Source organism: Elephantulus edwardii, unplaced genomic scaffold (assembly GCF_000299155.1).
Source record: "Elephantulus edwardii isolate Elephantulus edwardi_28Jun2011 unplaced genomic scaffold, EleEdw1.0 scaffold00463, whole genome shotgun sequence".
Classification (NCBI taxonomy): domain Eukaryota; kingdom Metazoa; phylum Chordata; class Mammalia; order Macroscelidea; family Macroscelididae; genus Elephantulus; species Elephantulus edwardii.
In genome coordinates this window covers 350,335-368,969 of record NW_006400213.1, presented here as the reverse complement: position 1 = coordinate 368,969, position 18,635 = coordinate 350,335, and the positions used below count along the sequence as shown (strand labels likewise).

General features: G+C 53.6%; 1 protein-coding gene across 1 annotated transcript; it reads right to left on the bottom strand.

Moving 5' to 3' along the window:
• Positions 1–376: 376 nt before the first annotated feature.
• SPG7 (spastic paraplegia 7 (pure and complicated autosomal recessive)) lies at positions 377–18,168 on the bottom strand. The gene is made up of 17 exons (XM_006902849.1): positions 18,004–18,168; positions 15,532–15,634; positions 10,877–10,966; positions 9,834–10,075; positions 9,296–9,435; positions 8,288–8,390; positions 7,127–7,252; positions 6,647–6,809; positions 6,233–6,406; positions 4,849–4,973; positions 4,588–4,690; positions 3,698–3,808; positions 3,224–3,339; positions 1,964–2,120; positions 1,329–1,495; positions 1,157–1,234; positions 377–577 (listed from the first exon to the last, which is right to left on the bottom strand). The coding sequence occupies exons 1-17, from the start codon at positions 18,166–18,168 to the stop codon at positions 377–379; spliced, it is 2,364 nt and encodes a 787-aa protein (XP_006902911.1).
• Between the last annotated feature and the right edge of the window lie 467 nt (positions 18,169–18,635).

Here is an 18,635-nt window from a genome sequence, read left to right as displayed (position 1 = left end):
AAGCACTGTCCTAGCCAGAGTGACAATGTCTGTAAAAGTCAGACTTGAGGACACTGGGCACAACCCCTCCCACTCCAGAGACAACACAAATGGAAAATAAACCATTCGTCTGCAAAGAGGTTTACAGACTATGCTGGGGGGCATGAGTCACACCACTACCACGGCTGGGGATGCAGGGAGATCTGTTCCCCGGGCCAGAGGACTCCAGAGCACTCCCCATGACTGGAGACTTGCAGAGGGACTCAGAGCCCATTGAGATAGAGGATGTGGGGAAGTCTATTCACGATGAAGGACTCAAGAGCCCAGCAGAATCAAGGGCTGACAAAGGTCTGTTCCCTGGGGCGTGGGAACACACAAGGCCCGAGGTCAAGCTAAGCTACTTGGGCCAGGGGGGCTCCTCCCCGCTGAGTGAAGGCGGCTGTGTGGCTTCCTCGTCCGCCGAGTCCTGCTTTTCACGTTCAGCATCCAACCACTTCTGGGGCAGGATCAGCTTCTTGGGGCCGTGGGGCGGCGGGCCAATGAGGGCCTCAATGTCCTCATAGTTGATGACTTCCTTCTCCAGCAGCGCATTGGCCAGCTGAGGGACAAGGCAGAGTGAGTATCCAGGAGAGGCAGACAGGTTCCCCGAGAAGCCCTCTTGGCTGCTCAGTGCAAAACCTGGGGCTGAACGGGTGTTATGTGCAGGACAGCACTACCCTGGAGGGGTAGCAACTCGGCTACTCAGGAAGAGGTGACCCCAGCTCAGCCTCCAGCCTCATCACCTCCACTTCTGTCTGTGTCCCTACTCCTGGCCTCCAGTGGCCAACGGTGTATGTCTGTGGACAGGGACAGCATTGCTCCCACTCTCACTCTGGGAGAACTGGAAAATGACCAGGCTGGTGTCGCCCCTTCCTCCTGGGAGACTGGACAATGAGTGGGCAGTGAGCAGGCTGGTGTCCTTCAACTTCTGCATCCCCCAACTTCCGCAGTCTTGAGGGACTAGACAATAACTAGGCTTGCATCGCCTCTCTCCCCTCTCACTCCTGGAGGACTGGGCATGACCGGGTTGGCGTCCTCCCTTCCCCCCTCACTCCAGGGGGACTGGGCATGACCGGGCTGGCATCCCACTTCCACAGAGAGTCTGGGCAGTGACCATGTAGCACCCCCTGGCCCTCACCGCCTCCAGCTTGTCCAGGTTGTCCCGCAGCACCTGCTCTGTGTGTCTGTAGGCCTTGGCAACCAGCAGCTTGGCTTCCTGCAAAGAGAGGCCCGTGTGCAGACATGGCTTCTGTCATGTGGGCAGCATGACAACCCCTGGCACCCGGAGGAAGCTGAGGCTGGGCACTCACGTGGTCCATCAGCTGCTGGAGGCCCTGACTGAAGGGGCGTCGGCCAACCCCAGTTGGGTTCTCCTGGGCATCAGGGAAGGAGACTGGGCCGATGCTTGGCGCCATCCCAAACTGCCTCACCATGGAGTAGGCGATCTTGGTGACCTTCCGCAGGTCATCCTGTGCCCCTAAGATATGGCCAGAGGCATACTCACCAGGCTTAACCACCCTCTTTTAGAACAACCATGATGATGCTGGGGGTGGGGTCCTCCCTCAGAACCTCCACGATGCTGGGGACGCTCCCTCAGAACCACTGTGGGGCCGAGGAGTGTCCATCTCTCTGAACTCCTTCAGGGAGCCAGCACTCCCTAAGAAGTGACTGACTCACACCTGCTAGGCTGTGCGACCCTAGACCCCGAGGAGGGCCATGGCCACTGTCACAGGGACCCTTGGCCTCTCAGTGCCTGAATGGCAGAGGCTGCCCAAGTGCTCCTGCTCTGCTCTCCATCGTGTGTGATGGATGCGTCCTCTGTGTGCACCACTGACACCATCTGCTCCTTCTTCCGTCCCCCCGCATCCTCCCAGGCACTGAGTCGACCTGGGCACACACCCCCTCCGCCTCCCGCACCATTGACGCTGGGAGACCCGCGACTCACCGGATGTGACCCTGTGGAAGGAGATGGCCTCAGAGGCACGGCCGCCCAGTGCCATGCACATGCGCTCAAACAGCTGCTCCTGAGTGAAGAGGTGCTGGTCCCTGGGCAGCATCTGCGCGAAGCCCAAGGCTGCATTGGTCCGCGGCGCGATTGAGACCTGTGGGCATCAGGACCGGTCAGCCAAGGGGTCTTGGTGGACACAGACTCCATGAGGCTCCAGAGCCTGTTACGACAGTGAGGTGTAGGAGGCTGATGGTCCTGGGGGCAGCCATGCACGTGCGGAAGGCAATGTTTTGAATTAGGTGACACTGCAGGCCTGGGGCATACGTGAAGGCCACATCTCAGCCCAAGAGACGTTAAACCAATGTATGAAAGTGGCAGGACGGGTGCAAGCGGCACTCTGGGGTGGTGATTCCCCACACATCCAGCCCATACTAAGCGGGTTCTAATCCCCATGCCGTCCCCACAGTCAGGGGAGGGTAATTCCCCATGCTGACCTCACTTGGGGTGGTGATTACCCAGGCCAACCCCACCCCCAGGGGAAGGTAATTCTCCATGCCGACCTCACACTCAGGGGGTGGTGATTCCCCACGCCGACCCCACACTCGGAGTGGTGATTCCCCACGCCGACCCCACACTCGGAGTGGTGATTCCCCACGCCGACCCCACACTCAGGCGGTGATTCCCATGTTAAGCACACACATGGTGGTGCCCCGTGCAGATCTCATACTCAGGAGATAGAGGATGGCAGTGCTTACACAGACCCTACACTTCAAGGACGGAAGAGCAGTGCTCCCTCGGAGGATGGTAACTGTCCCCCTCAGACCCCACACTTGGGGGATGGCAGCCAGACCCCAGGCACACATCTGTCTTATTCCACGTGCACACTTAGCACCCACGGCTCTGGCTATTACATGCACACCTGGTCCTAGCTCACCTGTTCCCCAATGCAACCAGCTCACCTGGTCTCCTCACCTGCACTCTTCACTGGACCATCTCACCCAGTCACCTCACCTCCTCACCTGAACCCACCTGCCCTCCTCACCTCACCCAATCACCTCCCCCGCTCCAATCACCTCACCTGTTCCCTTCTCACCATCAGGCTGCTGTTCTAAGACTGTATCAGGCTGTAGTTTGTTTCCAGAGAGCATGTATGTGTGTACGTGTGCACACCTGCCCGCGTGTGTGCAGTCAGCCGCGCACATGGACACACTGACGTACACTCTCACTGTACTTGGACAGAGCAGTGTGGCTGCCCACCTTCATCACAGCCTCTGTGTGCTCCAGCAGCCAGCCGACCAGTGCGTGGCCCGACTCGTGAAATGCCACCACCCTCTGCTCCTCCTTCGACAGGACTTTGCTCTTCTTAGCAGTGCCTAGGAGTGCCAGGGGTGGCCACAGAGGATGGTATGACCTCACTGCTGCTGCAGACACCCCAGGATCACGGCTACCCCACCAGGGCCACCTAACCCAGGGTCTCTTGTGTCAGTCTGCACTTCCATCCCTTGGACCCCACTGCTGCAGGGGAAACAGGGAGGGAGGGCCAGAGCCGAATCTTCTACTTCCACGAGTTAAACAAACAAAACAGGTTCTGGTGCATTTACAAATAGCACACTTACACCCTGCATCCTTCCGTACCTGTGTGTCTTGGAGCACACACTCTAAGACCCCAGCACGTGGCACACGGCGGGGCATTGGAAGGGGCATGCAGGCCCGCAGTGGGAGCACCTGTACCTGCCAGGACACGTTCCACGGCGTACTCGAAGCTGGACGTGTGCACAGATGTGTGGCCCTCGCGAGCAGCGTGCAGCGCAGCCTCGTTACAGATGTTTGCGATATCAGCACCTGTGGACACAAATGGTGGGACACGCTGGGCTCACACGGCTGACCTGGTGAGGTGCAGCGGAACGCGGTGGCTCAGACAACAGCACCGTCGAGGGTTCGGAGCTTGGTTCCTGACTTACTGCACACTAGATTCAGGACACCTGCATGTGTCTGCGGTCAGCACCTCCTAGCCTGGTGGGCCAGCACCCACAGACCATCCTGTTTATGGTTTTTTAAATTTACTCCCCTTTGTAGTGTACCGTCGAATCATATCTGACTGAGACAGGAGATTCTCCCTCCTTCTCCAGCGGAGCATCTGGTGGATCTGAAATGCGTGCCTTCAGGATTGCCGCGCAGCTTCTTGTCTCTAAGCCACCAGAGCTCCCCCGTCCTGTTTATAGATGGGAGCTTTGGTGGCAAGGCTGTTAAGTGTTGGGCTGGTGGCTTTAAATCACCAACTGCTCCACAGGAGAAAGACGGGCAGTGTCCTGTGAACCCCAGGGGGTCACTGTGAGCTGGGCCTGGGTTCTGTTTATTGCTCACAGATGTTGTGGTGCAGATGTTCAAGGACTGGGTTTGTAGAGACACTGATAAGAAAAGACTATCAGGATGAGGAAAAAGGGGTGCCTAGTTTGCATCCGAATCCATTTCTGTAGTGCTGTCTGCATCGAGTCCTGTGAAGACTGGGGAGTAGGTATACTCTGCTGTCACCAGGTCCTGACAGGACAGAGGCCATGGTGGGTCTCTTGCTCCCTCTAAATACAGGGAGCTGCATGCTGCATGGAGGAAACAGTCCCTACCACTGAATCCGGGGGTCAGCTCTGCCAGGCGTTGCGAATAGAAGTTGCTTTCCCGAGTCAGCTTCAGACTCTTCAGATGCTGCTCAAAGATTTCTCTCCTCTCCTATGAGATCAGGGAGATGCAGGGTCGGACACAGCCCAGCATCTTTGAGTCGCAAGTGACTCAACGGCACATAACAACAACAACCCTCACAAAAAAGTCCCCCAGAGGTTATAGGGGAGGCTTGTGGGAGCCGAGGTGGTGTTTCTGGCTGTCCTCACCTGCAGGGTGGGAAGGTCGATGAAGACATGACGGTCAAGTCGGCCAGGCCGCATCAGTGCTCTGTCCAGAATATCGGCCCGGTTGGTGGACGCCAGGACAATGACGTGGTCAGTCGTGCCCATTCCTGGAGGAAGTATACACATGCAGCCTTTAGATATGTCCCATGTAACTGTGAGTGATGGTCACACAAGTGCCACCATGAGGGCAGCTATGGCCAGTGGTCAGTGCAGGCAGGGAGGATGCCATGTGTCCTGTGAGGGCTGACCATGGAACAGGCTCAGCCTGCCACCATGCCCTCCGGACAGGTGGCTGGGCTATAACCACGCAGCTCTTTCCTAACTGAGGACCAGGCTCTACAGGTAGTGGGGTTTTTTTTGTTTTTTTTTTTTTTAGGTAGTGGGTTTTAACCCCAGGGCTGCCAGCTGCAAGGCTCCTTGGAGAAAGGCCCGGGTCTATGCTGACAGCCGGGAGCACAGCTCTACCCTGACACACAAGGGGTGTCATGAGGGGTCAAGTGCAGCTCCTGGTGTGCACAATGCCAATGAAGCAGTCAGGACCTGGTCAGGGAAAAGTGACCCTTCAGAGGTTGCTGAAGTTCTTGTCACTGAGCCGGCTTGCCTTTCGTACTGGAAACAGCACAGCCCAGACCACCAGTAGCCATCTGAATTCCCTGGGCAGCCCTGACCAGTGCCCTGGCTTGGCCAGGAGGCTCATGGCAGCACACACCATAGCAGTGACCTCCAGGCTCAGTGACACTGAGAACCCAGGAAGGGACGTAGGCCTGGACCCGCCTCTCAGAAACTGGTTTCTGAGTTTAAGTGAGGTTCTCTGACAGCTTCTGGAGGCTGACTGCCGGCGAGCAGTGTCTGGAGCAGGAACGCTGTCCTCACCTGCGCCAGCACACAATGGCTCCTCCTTCGTCCAGGGCTGCAGCTTCATCTGTGCAGACCCTGCTGCCCATGTGGGCACCCTCTGCCCTGCCGGCACACGGGCGTTTTCCTGGCCTCACCATTCCCTTACAGGACGCTTCCTCTTGGCTCCCTAGCGCGCTCACAGTCCACTCCCAATCCTCACTGTCCACCACTCCCTTCCAGGCCTCACCTCTTCAGACCTCATCATCTGCTTCCTCCGGGATCCTGCTCTTCTCATCAGTCTCAGCCCTCACCAGTCACTGTCCAACACTCCCGGCCCTCAACATCAGCCCCTCTCAGTCCTGTTGCCTGCCTCCCGGCCCGCAATGTCCACTCTCCCGGCCCGCACTGTCCATTCTCTCTGCTCTGTCACTATCCATTCTCCCAACCTCCTAGTCCCACCACGCTCACTATCCACTCTCCCAGCCCTCCCCGTCCACTCTCATGGCCCTCCTAGTCCCACAACACTCACCGTCCATCTCCACCAGCAGCTGGTTGAGTGTCTGCTCCTCCTCTGTGTTGGAGAAGCCAGTCACGGCCGTCGAGCGCTTCTTGCCCACAGCATCGATCTCATCGATGTACACGATGCAGGGGGCCCGGTGGCGGGCTTCCTTGAAAAGGCTCCGCACGCGAGCGGCACCCAGTCCTGGGGACAGAGAGCAGGGAATGAGGGATTGAGGGGACTTCACGGATCCTTAGACCTCATCTGAACCAGCCTCCTCTGAACTCCACATGGAGCAGGGCTATGTCCCAGCTACCTGACCCACAGGCAGTTAAGTACAGTGCTTCCATGCAACATGGGCTCTGTAAGATCCCTCAAAATCCTCCCTTGACTATGGAGGTATGAATGGAGAATGGTCCAGCCCTCAGCCCTGGCGATACCTACCTCCAATGACCTCCACAAACTCAGATCCGGCCATCGCCAAGAAGGGCACCTGGGCCTCTGTGGCCACTGCCTTGGCCAGCAAAGTCTTCCCACAGCCAGGGGGGCCGAGCAACAGTGCGCCCTTTGGGACCTTGGCACCCAGCTGGAGAAAGCGCTCTGGACTCTGCAGGGCACAGAGAATGGCACTGGGGTCTCAGGCATCATGTGCCTGTCACCTCGATCCCTCCTAGGCAGGCCAGCGACCCTGTGTTTGGGAGCGGACAGAGATGGCACTGACTATGACTAGCCCTCTCCTCTAGTGGCCAGCAACCTCATGCTGTGTGGTATCTGGGGACGGCCTGGGCTACAGGGTGGCCCGCAGTGACAGCCAGACAGTGAGTGTCTGGGGATCCTGAACTCCACCTGTCTTACCAGGGATCCCCCAGTCCAGGGGGGTCGGTGCCTACCTGCCTCCCTCGAGCTGGGACTCAGCACACTCACCTTCAGGTAGTCCACAAACTCCTTGACTTCAAGCTTAGCTTCGTGCATTCCTGCCACATCTTTGAAGCTGACCCCTTTCCCTGTCTTCCCATCCACTATGGTGAAACGAGCCATTTTGAGCTGATTCTGTGCAGAAAAAATGAAGTTGTACCATCGAGCAGTATGAGGACATGGTCTCCTGTACCTGACACTTGATGTGCCCTCATCCACAGCAGAGGGGGACACTTGGCCACTCTGTTTCTGAGAACACTCAGAAACGTCAAAGGTGGTTCTTTTAAAACCTCTACGGTTTGGTGAGCTCTGGTGGCCTAGTGGCAAGAAGCTGCACTGCAATCCCACAGGTGTGTGGTTCAAATCCACCAGATGCTCTGCTGGAGACGGAGGAACAATCTCCTCCTGCACCAGTCAGATCTGATTTGACGGTACTCACACACGTAAATAATAAAAATAAAATTTAAAAAAAAAAAAACAAACACCACACCTTTACGGTTTTACCTCAGCTTCTGACCCAGTTGTTGTTGTGTACCAAGTGAGAAGAGACCCATAGTTGACCCTCCAGCAGGTTTTTAGAGGGATTTAATCACACAGGAGGAAACTGCCCATCCTTCTTCCTCAGAGCAGCTGGTGGATTCAAACCACATGCCTTCAAGATTGCAGGACTACTTTTTACCACTAGGCCACCAGAGCTCCCTTCTGAGCCACAGTGAAACCAAAACACAGTAACTCCTGGATGACTGACCATCTCAGTGAGCTCTGGAAAGGCCTCATCTGCCCAACTTCTGTCCACCCCAGAGGCCAGTCAGGAAGGGGAGGAATGGCATAGCCAGGTAAGTGCTCGCTGCAGACTCCTCTGTCACGTGTGGGGCGGATATCAACATGCCCGGGCTCCGTCACGTGTGGGCTGTGTCAGATGTGTGGCTGTGCACTGACCTGCAGACACGCCCGGGCTCCGTCACGTGTGGGGTGTGTCCCAACATGCACACACACCTGGGTTGTCACGTGTGAGGTGTGTTACGTGTGGGGTGTGTCATGTGTGGGGTGTGTCCCAACATGCACACACACCTGGGCTGTCACATGTGGGGTGTGTCACGTGTGGGGTGTGCACTGACGTACAGACATGATGAGCCTGAGACTGCAAGTCTGGGGAATCATGAGACTTACAAAAGCAGTGAATCCACCTTCCCGGCCTGTCATCCCTGCGAGCCGAAAGATGTACCACAGGATAGCCAGGCCCACGGCTGTCATCCCCAAGGCATACAGGGCACTGGTGGAGGAGAGAGGGTGGGAGAGGGGCACATTACAGGGGTCTTCACTGTCTCCCAGCCACTGACAGCGACCTTTCATAAAGTCAGAGCTGAGAACCCAAGCACAGAGGGCTGAAAGCAGCGAGGGGAGTTCTGCAGCAGTGAAGACAGGCTTTGTGTCCCAGCTGCCAAGGCCACACGTGGACATGGGGGTTCATGTGGAGCCTGACTGTCCACAGCCTGCACTGGGCCCAAGGACCATAGTAACACCTGCATGCTGGTGCTGTTACCCCAGGAGGGCTCTGCCATCAGCCCATCAGCCAGCACTGAACTGGAGCTGCCTCGGAGCACTGTGCCTGCATTAAGCCCAGGGCAGGGGACAGTGTCCAGACAGGCACTGGTGGTGTCCGACATCAGCAGTATGCCATGTACCCACCTCTGCTTGCCCCACACCACGCAGTACTGAGTGGCCAGGCCCACCGTGACCACTAGCTCCCGCTCGTTCCCCTGAAGCCCTGAAACAGGAACTGTCCAGGCCTCCTATCTCCCCTTCTGCTCTACTCTGTTCAAATACAGCAGAAATGCCCAAGAATAGAGAGGATGAGGGAAGCTCTGGTGGCCTAGTAGATAAGGAAATGCACTGCTAACCCAAAGGCCGGCAGTTCAAATCAAGAACTGTTCCTCCTGTGAGATTTAACAGCCTCTGAAAACCCACTGCAGAATCAGCAGTGAATTGGTCTGACTGAAGAGCAACGTAAGAGAGACAGGAAAGACTGGAAGGACTCTGCGCTGGCACACCTCCAACCCCCCAGGGCTCTGGGTCTACCACCCAGCACGCAGAAACCCTGGGGACTGTGAGGATGGGGCCGACAGATGAGACGAAGCCCGGTTTAGGTCAGAGGCAAAGCCGACCAAGAGCACCTACTTTCCAAAGAAGCCTGTGCGCTTGTAGGAGACTGGGATACGATCTTTGATTTCAATGTTCAGCTCGTCTTCGGCTGCCCGAAGCTTCTCTTCAAACCTGTCGATGTTTGCAACTTGCATGCGGTACATCAAGGACAAGCGCTGGGGGCATAAAGCAGAACTCCATGAGGGGGGGCCACCTTGGGGTGCCCCCGTCAGTGGAGGGTAGCCTGTAACAGTCTACAATCACTTCAGTGTCCTAGGACAGGATGTCTCTTCTCCCATTCAGGAAAGATTCCCAAGTCATAAAAAGTCCTGATTTCTGTCAAACACAGCTTCAACACCTTCTATTTTTCACCACTGGGAAGGGGGCAGGCTGCTCTCCCGTGGGTGCGATGCTTCACATACTGACTGGGGACCACAAGGCTGTGTGATGATCTCATCTAAAGGACACTGTATGTTTCTGGGGAGCACAGGGCTTGAGTCCAAAGCACTGAGGTGAAGACTGCCAGCCCCCGAACACCTGTCCCAGCCTCAGCCTGTGGGCCTGCAGGACTCACCGGGCGCCCGAACACCACGGCCCCAGGATGCAGAAAGACCTCCACCACGTCACTCTCGGGGACCACCTGCACGCGCTGCACCTCGCCCTTGGCCAGCATCTCGTGGACGAAGTCGTTCCAGGAGATGCTGCTACCGCCAGAGCTGAAGGAGTTAAGCAGGCTCATGATGACGGCGATAATGAGGAGTGTGCGCAGTCGCTCGCGGTACATCTGGTCCTCTCGCTCCTTCCGCTTCCTCTCCTCTTGACAAGCAGCCGTGGGAGACAGACACACGACTAAGGCTAGGGGCTGGGGCCCGGCCTGCACCTCAGAGGGGGCCCAAGGACAGGGCGGAGTCGGGAGGCGGCACAAGAACCCACAAGCATCTTGGTGTGTGACTGCATGCAGGGCCTGTAGAGGCCAGGATCTCCTCCCCAAGGATCCCAGCACCTGACACACTCATCTAGGCCACCTCTTCTTGGTGACACTCATCGGAACCACCTCTACATCTCCCTTAGAGACTAGCCTCTCCTCGCTACGCTCACACCCCCTCCCTGCCACGCTCGTTCAGAACACCCCTCCTCACCAAGCTTACCCAACACCCTCTCCTCGCCACACTCGCTCAGAACATCCCCTCCTCGCCACGCTTGCCAAGCAGGCAAGCATCCCCTCCTTTCCACACTCACCCAGCCCGCCATCTCTTTAAAGTACATACCTAAACCACCTCAACATTACCCTCATTCACGCGATCACTTCTCTACACGCACACCTAGGCCTCCAGCTCTCCACAGCATCGGGACAGCATCAGCACGCACTTAGGAGCAAGCTCTTTCAAAAGACACTCTATAGACACCTGCGTCCTTCACACACCAAGCAGAGTCTGTTCTGCTAGTGGGTGCTACTGCCCAGACATGGCACATGTGTGCAATGGAAACGCCTCTGAAAGGTTCCCAACCATTCATGCCCAGCCAGGGGCAGGTGCTCTGAGCCCTAGTGGCTGCAGGTGCTTGGACACACACAGAGACCAGCAATGGTGCATGTTCAGGAACAGTAGGCAGAGGTACCTTCATCGTCCTCAGGTGTCTTCGCCCTGGGTTTGTCACTGTCCTTACTCTTCTGTTTCACCTTTGAAGAACTAAAATAGTAGGTGCCACCTGCAGAGAACAGCAAGCGTACTTATCAGCCAGTATTGCAACTCAGGGAAGACATCTAACCCTAACCCTCACCCTCAAAAACCCAATCAAAGCAGAAGCTATCTGAAAAACTATCCTGAAGTCAAAACTCTGTAAAGGTGGCAGCACATCTTCTGTCATTCTCCTTACAAGACAGGACATGGTTTCAACTTTGGCATTAAATAACTCTGTGCTTTAACTTAGGCACCAAGACAGCAAAAAACAACAGCTGTAAATACAAAAACAAGAAAACACTGAGAGCAACTGATAGACTGTTGCTGCTGTTGTATACCAATTCACAGCTGACCCTCCAGCAGGTTTTCAGAGGTAGTTAATCCATCCTTCTCCGGCAGAGCAGCTGGTAGATTTCAACCGCATGCCTTCGGGAATTCAGCACAGATTCTTATCACTAGGCCACCAGAGCTCCCTTAATAGGACACTTTAAACTAACTTAAACAAGTAAACAACACAAGTGGCTTTGACACATGTGACAACAGCAACAAATCCCAGCTCCATGACCCCAGGACACTCATCATAAGGAGGGCTATCCTCATGGGAATCTCTCATCATCAGTTTGTTTAGAAATGGAGAATGTCACAGGCATGACTTGAGCCACAGCTTTCTAATGTTCTCTACATAGCTGTCATCAGAATCCCTTAAGGTTGTACTGTTCTCTGCAGACCTGTCATCACAATCACATAACATTGTACTGTTCTCTACAGACCTGTCATCGCAACCATGTAGCACCATAATATTCTCTAGAGAGCTGTCATCATAATCATGTAGCATTGTAACATTTTCTACAGACCTGTCATCACAGTTGTAATGCTGTCTACATGGTTGTCATCACAATCATGTAACATTGTAACGTCTACAGACCTGTCATCATGATCGTGTAACACTGTAGTGTTGTTTACACAGCTGTCATCACAATCAGGTAACACTGTAAGTTCTCTATGGAGCTGTCATCACAATCATGTAACATTTTAAGTTGTCTACAGACCTGCCAAGAGAGAGCTACGTTGGCCTAGTGGAAAGAAGCTATGCTACCAAGCCGAAGGTGGGTGATTTTACTCTGTGGCCCTCGGCCAGGTTCAAACTGTCTTCCTGTCAAACATTCTTCTAGGTGGTATAGCACTGGTCTGTGCGTTGCTGTACAGAGGTAACTCGTGGTTGCTGTGATGCTGAAGACTGCGACAGTGATGTGCCAATCGTGGTAACGGGTACCCATGGTGCACAGTGTTGGCTGGAGCTTCCCAACTAAATCAATCCTGGAAGCAGGAGCGGCATCCACTTCTGAAATGGCTTGATCCGGAAACTCTATGTACAAACAGTGATCAGGCTGTTCATTCACAGGGTCGCTATGAGTCGTCTATGACTCGACGGCATCAAACAACAACAACAACAACAACAGACCTGTCATCACATAACATCGTAGTGTTGTTTACACAGCTGCTATCATCATCAAGTTGTAATGCTCCCTACAGGGCTGTCATCACAATCATGTAACCCTGTAATGCTCCCTCGAGAGCTGTGATCACAAGTTGTAATGTTCTCTACACAGCTGTCCTCACAATCACCAAGGACTTGGACCTGGTCTCAGTCATAGATGCCTTCTGTATAGTCTGGAAGCTGTACATCTTTTTTCTCCCCTTCTCTACCATGTTCTGAGTGAACATTTACAAAGATAACTGGTTTTCCAGTAAATCAGTCACACATACTGTTTTATCCTACTAATTAAAACATCCAGTATTAACTCTTCCCACTGTTTCCCTGTGACATGCATTTCAATTAATCCTTCTCTCCTGTCTTCTGAGATTGACCTATAACAAGATTCTGCACTTCTTGTTGTGTGCTGTTGAGGCGCTTGCAGCTGATAGCAACCCTTACATCTGAACCCAGCTCTTATCTTCAGCCAACCTCATTGTCTCTGACACACCTACTCCCATAACCCTAGTCACTGAGTCAATCCATCTCATCTAGGATCTTCCTCTCTTGTGCTGTCCCTCCATGCTTCCCAGCATGATGCCCATCTCCAAGGACTCGTCCCTCATTGCAACATGCCCAAAATATGTCAGACAGAGCTTTAAAATCCTTGCCTCCAAGAAGCAGCCTGGTTTCACTCTCTCCAAGACAAACCTGTTTGTTCTCTTAGTAGTCCATGGTATTGTCAATACTCTTCTCCATCAATCAATTCTTTCATCTCTAGTCACTGTCCAGCTTTCTGATGCTAAGCAAGCAATTGCAAAGACCATGGCCCGGAACAGGTGCACCTTAGTCTCTAGACTGACGCTGTTGTTCTTCAGTACTCTGGAGAGGTCTCTGACAGCAGATTTTCCTAATGCAATTCATCTTTTGATTTCCTGGCCGCTGATACCAAGAGTGTTGACTGTGGAACCAAGCAAGCTGAAGCTAACAATCTCAATCTCTCCACCATCTATCATGATACTGCCAATCGGCCTAGTGGTAAGAATCTTTGTTTTCTTGATGTTGATGTTCAATCCGTATTGAAGGCTGCAGTCCTTAACCTTCTCCAGCAAATGCTTCAGGTCTTCCTGTTTCTACAAGCAGGGCTGTATCATCTGCATAATGCAGGTTGCTGATGAGCCCACCTCCAACTGTGATGCCACATTCCTCTTAATAGAGCCCAGCCTCCCAGATGATCTGTTCTGCATACAGATTGAAACAGTATGAAGATAGGATGCATTCCTGGCATACACCCTTCCTGATTTTCTTTTTCTTCTTGTTGTGTGCCATCAAATCAGATCCAACTGACACAGGAGGAGATTGTCCCTCCTTCTCCAGCAGAGCATCTGCTAAATTCAAATTATGTGTCTATGGTATATCCTTCCTGATGTTGAACCATGCGGTGTTTCCCTGCTCTGTTCTGAGGATTGCTTCCTGGTCCAAGTACAGATTTCACATAAACACAATCAGAGGTTTTGCGATTCCCATTCCTCTCAGTTAGCCACTGAGATCCATACAGTCATACACCTTGGCATAGTTAATGAAATATAGATATTCCTCTGGTACTACTTTTAGCCAAGTTCTACCCCACATTGGCTATGATAGCTCTAGTGCCATGGCCTCTTCTAAACCCAGCCTGCGCACCTGGCAGTTCTCTGCTGAAGTACTATTCCAGTCATTTGTGGACAATTTTCAGCACTTAATGGTTGATTACTCTGAGGGAGGGCCTCTCTGACATCACTGTCCACCTCATAGACCTACTGCTCACCTGACAGGCAAGCAGAGCCACCAAGGTGTTCTGTTGCAGGTTTGAAGGGGACTGAGGATCACAGTCTTGGGGGTTCCAGCAGTTCCTATTGGATCAGTAAACCTGGCCATCTTTTGCAATGGAATTTTGTTCCATATTTTCATTGCCTCCTCCAGCATTTTCTGCAGTGAACCCTTTCAGAGCAGTCAGCAATGCCAGGCTCCACTCAGTTCTTCTGGTCTCAGTCACGGAGGCTCCATGTTTTTATAAGAAACTGTCATCATTCTTCAGAGTGGCTAGCAGCTCAGCACATAAAGCAATGCACCACCAGCTTCCTGATGTGGTTCAGAGTCCCTGGTTAATGCGGAACTGGGAACGTGTGCTTCCTATCAGAGGGCCTACTGGGTTCAAGGACAGTCCAATGAAGACAAACCCCACAGCAAGTGTGCAGTAGCTATCCCTCCAGGCAGCACCCTCCCCTCACGATGAAGGGTACTCGACAGCTTAACTCACTGCCCTTGGGTCAGAACTGACCCACAGCTCATCCTCCAGTCTTCAGAGGCTGTAAATTATGTGGGAAAGACTGTCCATCTTTCTCCCACATTGGGTAAAGGAGGGAGGGAAATGACCCTCTCAGCTCTTACTGTCCTTTGCCTTAAGGACACACCCATAGCAGAGCATGCCAGTCTCTCCTTTTTTTTTTTTAATTTTTGTGTGCGTGTACCGTCAAATCAGATCTGACTGGTACAGGAGGAGATTGTCCCTCCTTCCCCGGCAGAGCATCTGGTGGATTCGAACCGTGCACCTCTGGGATTGTAGTTGCAGCTCCTTGCCACTAGGCCACCAGAGCTCCCTGCCAGTCTCTCCTTAAATGGCACATGGGCTCCAGGCTGCTTTTACTTTCTGACACGAGACCAGGGAACCCTGGTAGCACCATGGGAGAAGATGGGCAGTGAGCTTCTGGGAAGAGGAGAGCCATGGGGACCTGTATCCTGCAGGGCTGCTGGGAGACGAAGTCTACATGGGAGTATTGCTTGGGATAGAAAACATGCAGCACCATGTGCAGGGCCTTGTTACAGGGTGGTGGGAAAATAACAACGTCGTGGAGAGGACAAAACAGTGGGAAGTTTTCCTCACGGAGCCCAAGTATTACTAAACACAAGCTTTTTTAGGGCCCCCAGTGGCAGAGGAAATGGACAGACTTCCTGTCACTCTTAATCCAGAAACCAACCCAAATTTACTCACAGACATAGACACCCAAAGGGCCAGAGGCTCCACTACTCAAAACAGAAAACACCTCTGTCTAGTCATGTGTCTTTCAGCATGCACACACCTAAGATTTTCCAGAGTCTAACTGGATTCTGAATCAGGTGTTGCTTCAGTAACACTCCGACGATCCCGTCAAAGGTAGGTGTCAGCAGCCGGAACTGTAAGCTCTGCAAAGAAAAGAACAACGTGGAGCATCTGCAGGCCATTCCTATCGCCACCAGTTCACAAGAACAGCTCCATTCTCTCTTCCCCCTTCTGTGTGGTGGTTTCTCTCTTCTATTGGTTCGTCTCAGCTCCTCCCTGTTCCCTAGCTGCCATGAAAGCCGAACAGCAAGCTCCACACTGTGTCAAGGAGTTCCTGTCATTTCCTGTCATCAACAGCACAAAAATGCAGTCTGTACAACAGACTGTGTTTAATTGTTCACTGACTTTACTGGAGAGCTCTGGGGGTCTAGTGGTAAAGAGCTGTTCTGTCAACCCGAAAACAAATGGTTCAAATCTCCTCCTGTGCAGCTGACTGCCTCTGAAAACCCACTGTAGGATCAGCTGTGAACCAGTTCAAATTTGACCACTGTTGCCTATTACCTAATACTATTGCTCTTGGGGGGGGGTAAAGACATTATGTTCAGAAAAGTAGAGTCAGTGAAAGAAATCAAGATCTTCAGTGAGATGAACCGACACAGTGGTGACAGGGTCAGGTTCAGATCTGTTGTCCATAGGGTGCTGTCATCGTTGACCTCAAGGCACCTAACAATAACAATTGTTCTTGGCCCAGCAGGGAGCAGAAGTCAGCTGAGAGGAAAGGGTCACAGTGCAGCTGCAGTAGGTGTTAGAGAACACCCAATGGACAACTTTCTTCCTTTACATCTGTTAATCTGAAGAGGTTTTGCATTCTAGCTACTGGTGAGGTTTCACAAGTGAATTGCTTACTTCAGCTCTTATGATGTTCCCTAAGTAGGAATTTGCTTCAAGACACAGAACTTCAGACAAAGGATCACAGACTATCTCCAATCCTGCTATGGAATAAATCAGCTGCTCAGATTCAGGAAGGGCAGCCAGCAGTCTGAAACAGGGTACTTAACTCAAACTGGTCCTCACAAACTATGGTAAAATATCACAGTAAGTTGTGAGAGTGTAAGAGCCAAATACCCAACAGAGAGGTTGAGAAAAAAAAAGCCAAAGGATATAAAGAATTTAGCCTTGTTTGTTTGTCTGCTGGATGCTAATTAATCTTAGTAGAAAGGACACTGGTGACCTAGCAGCAGGATTCTTGCCCTCCATGTGGGGACCAAATCCAGGTTCCAAGCAGATGCAGGTCATAGATAAGCACCACCCATCTGTCAGCAGAGGTAACTGCGTTGAGACACTATGTCTCAGTGGACCTTCCACACTAAGAGACTAGGAACAAAGGTGTGGCAATCTACACCTCAAAATCCAGCCCATGAGAACCCTATGGGTCACAACGGTTTAATGGTGTTTGATCACAGGAATGGACTTTGGGGGATACAGAGTAAACTTCTGGCTGGTCCTCGCTGGGTCATGGTAGCATCTGACAGTAACTGGCTAGGCACTCAATTGGTTAGCCAGATGACAGCTAGGAGGAAACCAGTATGCACACACCGTCCAGAGCACATCTTTACTGCACTGCACTTCACCTTACGCAGATACTACATTTTGCACAAACAGACGTGTGTGCCGACCCTGCCTGGAGTGGTCTACAGCACCAGCTTTTCCAACCGGAAGTGCTCAGTTCTCGTGTGCTTCATTCCTCCCAGGAACGCTGCTGCACACTTAACATATACACTGGGAAACCAAAAATTATGGTGACTCTATTTACGCCGTGTACTATTTGCTCTATTGGCTGGTCTGGAACCTAACGTGGGTCCGCCTGTCACGGCTGTGGGAGCATGCGTTCTTTGAGCAAGCACGGTGAGCGGGAATGAGACTCCAGTTCCATTCTTTATTCTGCTGTCCACAGGTCGCCAACTAGAAGTCAGTTGACTAGTCTTAGGGGAAAGTGAGGCACCTCCACAGGGTGGTGCTGAATAAACTGATAATAAATGAAGGCGTGCAAGGGGTCAAACAAACCACGTTACAAAAACAAACGCAGACATGTGACATCCTGGACATACAAAAAGTTCCTGACAGATGATCTGTCGCAAAGGAAGAGAGAGCGAATATACCCTACGGGCAACTAGGAAAACTCCTTGCCGTGGAGTGGGAACAACTGACCGGGAAGAGAGTGCCCAGCCTTCTTAGGAGCCACTGGTGGATTCGAACCGGCAGACATACGCAGCCTTTCGGTTAGCAGCGCAACTGGCTCTGGACCACACCAGCAGAGCTCCTTGCAGCTTGGGACCAACTCTAAACAGAAAACCTCTGGAGGACTGCTCGCCGAGGCCTGCCTCTCCCAGGGTTGGCCGGCCCGGCTGCGCGTCCACGTCCCAAGCACTCGACACTCTGCCATGTTCACTGACATCCAAGCGGAAAACAACGCCTAGGCGTCCTGCAGGACCAGAGCAGCCCGAGGGATTACCTGCAGGGCTCGGCCTCCAGCCTCGACCAGACTCCCTGGAGGCCCCTGAGCGAAGTATGGCCGCCTTCTCCCGAACCCAGCGGGCAGGCCCGGGCTCCGGAGCCACCCGAGCCTTGAGCCCGGGGCCCGGCGGAGGGGCCGCAGCAGCAGCAGCGCCGCTGCCATATTGGGCCGGACACAGCGCCTGCGCAGCCGGGGTACCAAGGACGCGTGCGCAGCCGCGGCGTCTCGGCCGCTCCGCCGCCATCGTCATCGGTCTTCCAAGGACGTCAGGGCGCCTGCTCGGCCCCCACCGCCGGTGACGCCTGCGCAGTCGGGATGTCAGGAGACGCCTGCGCGGGCGGGGCCTCGGGGCGCCTGCGCGGTCTGACACCGGAAGCTTCCTAGCCCGGCAGGCTCCCTCCGCGGTGGCTGTTGCTGCCCGGTCTCCTGGGTCGGCTGACACTTTGCATTTCCACTCGAGTTCTCTGACCACGTGCTGAGGTCCTTCAACGCGCTGAGAGCCGGAAGGGCCCGTGCCTTCGGGGGGCCCCGCGGCCAGGCCCCTTCGTCCCCGGCCCGGGACCTGCGCTGGAAGCGGGAATGAGTTTTTAATTTGGGTGTTTTCAGAGGCAGCTTGCACCTTGTTCCCA